The following is a 7,937-nucleotide window of genomic DNA, read 5'->3' as shown; positions in this document are numbered from 1 at the left end:
GTGTTCTTCCTAGTTCTAATTTTATCATAAAGAAAACCAAGATCTTCTTCCCCATAAGATAGCTAATTGATCTTGGCTCTTTGAGTAGTCCAAGAGGCCCAAAACGTCTGATAATCAGAAAGAAGATCATTAGTGTCTTTAAGCATGAAACTGATAGAATGATCCAAAGGGTTATTATTAATATCACTAAGCAAATTCATTTGATTGGCTTTAAGATCCTTAATTCTCTCAGCAATAAAATTAGAAGAATTCCATTTTTTTCTTTTTAGCACTCTCTTTAAAGATTGAAGACTGGAGTAAAAAGAAGTTTTGGGACTAGAAGCCGGATTACTATGAAAAGAGTCCAACACCACTTCTCTGAACCCCTCCATCTTAGGCCAATAATTTTTGAAAAGGAATATGGAGGCCTTAATCTGAATAGAATCAGTGTGAATAATAAGCAGAGAGTTGTCAGAACATTGGGGAGCATCCACAATATAATATGATTTAGGATAAAGATTCAACCATTCAGTGTTAACCAAAGTTCTATCCAGCTTATAGTGAATCAGATTTTTTTTCTGTTGATTAAACCAAGTGTAGAAAAGACCAACCGAGGAAAGGTCAATAAGACCACAATCAAAAATAGTTTTATTAAAATCCCCCAATATTCTACGATGCAAGGAGGCACCCCCAATTTTTCATTTTTATACCTACAACAATTAAAATCACCCACCAAAATCCAAGGTTGAGACATGCCAATAGCAATATTATTAATAATATCCCAGAGAGATCTCCTAACCTCTGGAGAATTAGCCAGCATAAATAATAGAAAGATAGAAAGAGGAGTGTGGGAATAAAGTAATTTTCCCATGAATAATTTGATCAGAAATAATCGTCGGGTTAAATGAGATATGAGAATAATCCCATTTAACCCAAATCTTAGTCAGAGAAGAGACATTAAAATTATTACAGGAGCCTTCATTCTCATAAAGCTTATGAGAATTAATAAACAAAGCATCCTCAAGCAAAGAGTTATGAACTTTTGCCTTTAGAATACAAAACAACTTTAATTTATGTTTAGAAATCAAATTTTTGCAAACTGGGTGTTTACCCGGGCTATTAAACCCCCTGACTTTCCAGCAAGCCAAAGAGGAAGTAATCATCTTGATTTAGAAGAAGAGGGTTTTGCCTTTTTGACATTTTTTTCTTTAGAGGACTTTTGATTTGGTGGGGGAATCAGAGGCTGTATAGGAGATTGATTAATATTGGGGGAATTTTGAAGAGGAGAATTATTCTTTGAAAAAATTGTATCCTGAGGAAGCTCTCCTTGTTGTGTTGAAGAGACCTCCTCAATCTCATTCTCCTGATTAATTAACTGAGCTTAGTATTTTATTTGACAAGCAAATTAAACTTATTAGCTAGCATGATTTCCTTTCCAGTGTTAACCAAATTAAAGAGTAGTATTAGGTTCTAAAGAGGATAACTCTTTAGTAGGGAAGTAGAGATTGGAAATATTGGTATCCTTACCCTTCATACCTATGTTACTAAGCGGCAGAGGTGGAACAATATCTTCCACATTGACATGAGGAATGTAAGTTTCAATAAGAAGAGCATGGTATGTGGCAGTATAGCTGTTTCAGTATGGGGAGCAACAACAGGTACCAGATTAAGAGGGTCAACTATAGGTGTAGGTAGCAACGGTGGTAGGTTAGAGTTTGAATGATTTTTCAAGCGTTGTTGCCTACTGGTACTTCTTCCTCTATGCCTAGGAAGGGTATTAATGGCCAAAGATTGGTTAGGGGTGGGATTAGAAGGACAACAGTTAGAAGGATGAATCAGGGATCTGCATGTATCACAAGGAGTCGGTTTCCAATCATAAATAACTTTTAGAACATATTCCTCCCCTTCAATATCAATAAGGATTTCATCAAGAAGTTTAGAATCTTTAGAAATTTGGACGCAGATTCTGGTAAAACTGAGGCGAGTGCGTTTGGCAGTAAGATTATCTACTGTAAGAGGGATTCCAATATAACTCACAATTTTGAAAATACCCGAAGGCATCTAAAGAGCTAGACGAAGATCCATAATCTTAATCCAAATAGGAATAGAAGTAGATTCATCTCTTTTTGGTTTAAATTTAGGTGACCATTGTTGAAGAATAAATGGTTTATCAAGAAGAAATCAAGGCCCTCCAGACCAAACCAAGTTGTAGTCTTCTATATTATTAAATTTTAGAAGAAAAAAACCTTTAAAAAGAGAGATAAGAGACATAGATCCTTTTAACTTCCATAGCTTGTTCATGGAGGCTAAAAGCCTTTCGTAATACGATCTTTGACCAATAGAATAGTCAACAAGAGTTAAGTTCCATAAAGATATACATTCCGAGAGATCATCCATAGATAAAGAAAGTTTTTACTTTTGAGGGACAAAAGTCATTGGAAAAACCTTAGATCTTGTTTCAGAAGCAGTGAAGTTATCCATCCAGGGAGTCGGAATAGCCGTCGATTACTGGCCAAGCATCGAAACCTTTGAAAGGAGAGGAAAATCATCTATCGTTCCATCCATCAGAGCCAGAGGGATGGGGGAGAAACCCCCTTCGACGAGAAAACCCTAGGTTTCATAGAGAGAGTCGCCGCTTTTTTGAAAAAACCCTAAAGCTGGCCTTGCTAGCTAGCTAGCTTCTACAAGAAACAAATATTCTCAATAATTAAGCCATAGGGCACATTTCTACTGAGATTTATTGTATCATAGATAAGATTTGAATTCTTTTTATTATTATTATTATGAGTATCATTTAATTTGAATAATTTAATTATATCAGATGATTGAGATTAATAGTGTAATATTTTTATATTATTTGAATTTTAAAGGAGTTAAGCACAATAATTCAAAGTGGATTGATACTCGTATAAGATATTCTACTAATGAGAGAGGGTCTAAATTTATATACTTCGTTGTTGAATCAAGAGATTAATGAGAATAAGCCTTGTCTCTTCTAAATATACACGTACTCTTATATTTATGTATAGTATGAAAGATTATTTATAAATTAAATAACTCTTTAGCAGTATTTGATATGAAGTATCCCTCAACGTTTAGGGTGATAATTTTGTAATTGCTTTTATTATATGCTTATTTTGAAGGAAGTACTCATGCTTTGTTTTAATAATTTTTTTGTAATGGCATAATGGTTCTTCATTTATTGAAATGTTGCTTGACTATCTCCTTCAAACCTTATATTTAGATAGGGGTGTCAAAATTGGGTTGCAGGTCGGGTTCAGATCGAATCTGGAATTGATCTGACACTATTTGACCTGACCCAAACCCGACCCATATTTTACAAATGGATCATAAAATTCAACCGGGACCTGACCGTTGAGTTTCTGGGTTGACCCAACCAGACACGAAATGTGAATTTGGTCGAAGAAGAGCATGAATGGGAGGAACCCTGTTGAATTGTTGAAGGAGGCGACTCATCTCGTCAAAGCCACAGGAGTAATGATTCATTGACGCTCAACAGCAAGGAACATTTGTCAAAGCTGGAGAACAGGAAAGCAAACCTTATTGCCCTACGTCGTCGATTTGTCAAACTCATCTAGTGCCGCTGTGCGTGGACGGGAGTTGTGGGAGGAAGAGGAAAAGCACCCTAGGCTCGTTGCCTTCATGCGAAACAACAACATGAACGTCAACAGATCGACACATTATCAGCCTGAGCGGATGAGCAAGATCGGGTGTATCGTGTGCGGGAGACTTCCGATCCAATCGAGGGAACGTCCTTGTGACATAGTCTACTTGTCTAGCTAGTTAAAGATGTCGATAATACTTTAGATCAAATACGCCATCGTGAATATGTCAAGAAGTTGTCATCAAAGATGTCTTGATTTCCAATCGATCCAACAAAAGGAACATGATGAACATTATCGTGAAGATGTTATGTCGTCTCGTCGAAGACTCAAAGCCTAAGGCGAGCCTTTGTGACTTCTGGTCCAACATGAAGGAATGTCGAGTTAGTGCCTTAGCGGTTTCACCCAAGGGATTGTGCCTGTGCATGGAATCGAGTCAAATTCGGGTTAGCAGGTTGACTCGAATCATATCCAACCTGGCCCAATTTTTCAAAGTACTCCTCAAAATTTGGAACCTGAACTCGACCCATTTGCCTTATGGGTTGACCCTAACCAAGAATTTTTGGATCTGATTTTGGACGACTTAGTCTTTGGGTCATGTCAAATATTGACACCCTTGTGTTTAGACTTATGAGAGCAGCTTAGTAGTCTCACATTAAATAATTAAAATATGGTAAATTAGAAATCTCATTCTCATATGCATGTCTTTTTTTTGTTAGAAACAGATCAATTTCATCATTAGATTGCATTTAGATATTTGAATGTTCCCTTACTTCAATAAACTTAACTCCATCAAGATCCAGCTAACATTTATTAAATCTCTATGATGTATTGTTATAGATATTTGGAAACACATCAATTATTAAAAATAAAGGCATTAGCATGCTTTTAACATGAAATTATAATTTACATATTTTAAAATTTTTCATAAATATCACGTCCCATAAAAATAAAAGAAATTTAACAATTAACCACCACCCTCCAAAAAAAAAAAGTTCCAGGTGAATCAAGCCTACAACATCCATGTTCTAACTATTGCCGAGAGAGAGAGAAAGAGAAAGAGAGGGAGAGCTCAATAAAAGTCAAGTGATCATGCAGACAAAGGTGAAGCCAATAGTAATCGATCACCAGCGCAACTCTCAGTTTCGATCAACTACGTGTGCGCGGATTTTGCAAGCCAAATGACCATTATTGGAAGAATATTATATCATATTTGTAACACGTACGTACATACAATATGATACCTACGTACGTACATTCCTGATTAGCGGACAAAAATAGCGTCATTAATTTTTAATAAATACTATTATTAAAATTCCAACTGGATTAAGCCGTAGGTAAACAACGTCAACCTACCCATTTATATTGCACACGTCAACCCAGACTTTAAGATAATAGAGTGAGGTGGCGTGGGGTTCCTCTCTTAGCTTTAATTGATTAATTAACTAAACGCAAAATTTAAGCTTCCATTCCTTTCTCACCTCTACAGGCATTCAATTTTATTTTATTTTTCTTTGAAACGCCTCTTGTCGTCTTGCTTTTCCCAACCGACCTAGTGATAAGGACTCCTACCATAAAGCGCGCTTGTAGAGAACTATATGCGAGGTTTCTCCTCACTCACTCTTTCTCTCCCCTCTTTCGATCCCCTCCATCTCCCTCTCTTTCTTCCTCAGTGTTCTTGATAAAAACAGAAACTTTCACTCCATCTCTTGCGGATCCAGGACTTTCTTCGCCCAGCGATCGAGTTGCATATATACTTTTATGAGATGGGGAGCAGCGGAGGTGGACAGGCTGTCCCGCCGCCGCCGTCGGTAGTTTGCTGCATGTGCGGCGATCGAGGTCTTTCTATAGAGCTTTTTCGATGCAAGGTCTGCCTCTTCAGATCCCAACACAAGTAAGTTAGATTTGTCGATCAATTCTTCTGTTCGTCTTCATCACTGGTCAAACTATCTCAATTATTTTGAATCTATCTCACATGAATCATCGTGTATTCTTAAATCTACCAATCTTTGAATACTGGTTTAATAAACTCGTTATTCTAGAAAATCAGATCGATGTTTGTGTAATTATTTGAGCTATTTCGCCAGATATTGCAGCGATCTCTACCCGAAGACAGAGACATATAAGGCATGTAACTGGTGCTTAAGGGAGGAGAGAGGCAAAGCGGTCTCCCGTGATCAGTTGGCGACAACAAGCGAAAACAGCTCCAGCCCATCGGGCAATGGTAGCGGATCCTTGGGATGGAAACTGCAGCGCGGAGCTCCTCCGCTTCAGCTGAGCAAGCCCGTCAAGAAGCAGAGAGTGCCGGAGCGAGCGGCGACTTCGTCGGAGAAAATGACAACGGAGCAGGAGCTGTCTCCGGGGACTGGAAGGGTTCGTCAGACCTTCAGAGGTAAGGTCAGGAGATACAAACTTCTTGAGGAGGTTTCCAGCTAGATCCCAATAGTAACGAAATGCTTTGTAAATGGGAATGAATGGTTACGGTTGATGCCCTGTGGGAAAGGGGATTGAGAGAGAGGGAGAAGAAGGGGGGAGAAGGGTGCTTAATTAGGGTGATAGGCTGTATTTTCTCTAAATAGTAATAATAACGTGGTTTGCGAAATTTGGTTGGCTGTGAATGGTGATGTATGATAAGTGGCCCCCACGACAACTATGGCTTAGCTGAGAAAACTGATCCAATGAATGATTGATGAGAGTGGAACCTCGGCCGCGTGGCTCCCATTAGGTTACCGTACGCGAACGTGGCTGGGATATTGGGTCAATGCTCGAGTGCTCTAAAGTATACGTGGGCCATGGCCAAGAAGAATAAAGTTTATATTTTTTTTTTAAATAATTTTATATTTAAAAATTTTTATTTATTTATTTGATCATAGTCAGGTGGATCACGTCAACTGAGTTTTCAATTTGTTTTTTTTTAAGTGTTTTCGTTAAAAAAAGGGTAGGATTAGTACAATCCAATGTGGTTAGATGATTAGGATCGGTGCATTTATGATGGTAATTGAGGAGAATCTGAGTACACTATGTAAGGATCTATTAAATTTATTTTTTTAAAAAAAATAGATATTTTTTTAAGGAATATGTAGAGCATTAATCAATTGATGGACAAATAAATGTGGTCCTTATGTGGAGCTCATTTTTTTCTTTTGTATGAGCTGGTAGCTAATGCTGATTTGTTTGCTTTGCTTCCAATTATGATTATTATTGATCTTTTATGCCGTTGTAGTGGTCGTCTGTACCTTTTCTGTTGATCTGATGCCTTTTATTTTTAGGCATATGAGGGTGGTTCATTCCACTCTTTTTTTATTCTTCATTTTTTATTTCTTCTTTTGTTGTTTTTTTGTTTCCTTTTATGTAGATTATTTACTCTTTTTTTTTTTTTTGCAAAGTTTCTCTTGCCTATTCAAATTACAAATCTTTGCAATTCTTTTTTGGGTGATGGCTCATGGCATTTCTAATCTTTTTTTTAGGTTTTATTTTGCTTGTAATTAGGTGAAATATTTGACTGATAGGTTTTATTTTTTTTATTGTATGCTCTTCTGAGCAGTAGTGAGCATTAGATCCCTTCTAAGGACTACATCCTCACGTCATTTTTTCCTTTAATTATTGGTCTCTCTAGCTGGTATTTCAATATATATTAAGCACAACATTGTTTAGAAGTGGCAAGTGATCATGTTAGGATTATGATTATAATGAGTAGTATATGAGTGAGTTAGGGGTCATTATAGGTCATGATAATTCGTAATTAATTAGTTCAAATTAAGTAGTTACATGATGTTGAATGAGTCATTAAGATTCCTATAATTCTATCAATACTCTCCCTTAGAGAAAGCAATCAATAAAATGAGGTAAGTCTTCTTCCCCACTAAATTTATAGAGTTTTCCAATGCTCTTGTACATTTAGCTTACTACTTATTTCATTTGCTTCCAATAACATCAAATGGAGATTGATTTCACATAACACATTGCCTAACCTGTTATTTATCATCTCAAAACTTTATTTTCTTCATTTAGCCAATTTTTGTAGAGTTGCAAGTGCTCTAGAATTTGATTATCTATCTATCTATTTTTTTTTTTCATTTTTCTTTTTTTTTTTTAATTTCTATCAATGTAATACTACTCATGAAAAAATAAAATACAAATCTTACTAAATCCTGTTATTAGTGATGCAACTAGGATTTAAAAAGAGTGATGGCAAAAGTAAAGATCAATTTAAAAAATCAAAATATGTTCAATTATATAAACTAATAAAAGAAGACAAAAAGTTTAGAAACACTACAGGAAAAACTTCATTTTCCGGCAGACATTTTCGCCGGAAAATTGTCCAAAATCCGTCGG

The 7,937-nt window shown here is 36.3% G+C and overlaps 1 protein-coding gene across 1 annotated transcript; it reads left to right on the top strand.

Moving 5' to 3' along the window:
• Window positions 1-5,192: 5,192 nt before the first annotated feature.
• LOC110115471 lies at window positions 5,193-6,204 on the top strand. Its single transcript, XM_020848716.2, has 2 exons — window positions 5,193-5,496; window positions 5,690-6,204. Exons 1-2 carry the CDS (start codon window positions 5,369-5,371, stop codon window positions 6,036-6,038), a joined length of 477 nt encoding a protein of 158 aa, XP_020704375.1. The 5' UTR covers window positions 5,193-5,368; the 3' UTR covers window positions 6,039-6,204.
• The last annotated feature ends 1,733 nt before the right edge of the window (window positions 6,205-7,937 follow it).

This window comes from Dendrobium catenatum, unplaced genomic scaffold (genome assembly GCF_001605985.2).
Source record: "Dendrobium catenatum unplaced genomic scaffold, ASM160598v2 fragScaff_scaffold_1483, whole genome shotgun sequence".
Taxonomy (NCBI): Eukaryota; Viridiplantae; Streptophyta; class Magnoliopsida; order Asparagales; family Orchidaceae; genus Dendrobium; species Dendrobium catenatum.
This window is presented reverse-complemented; position numbering and strand designations above follow the sequence as displayed.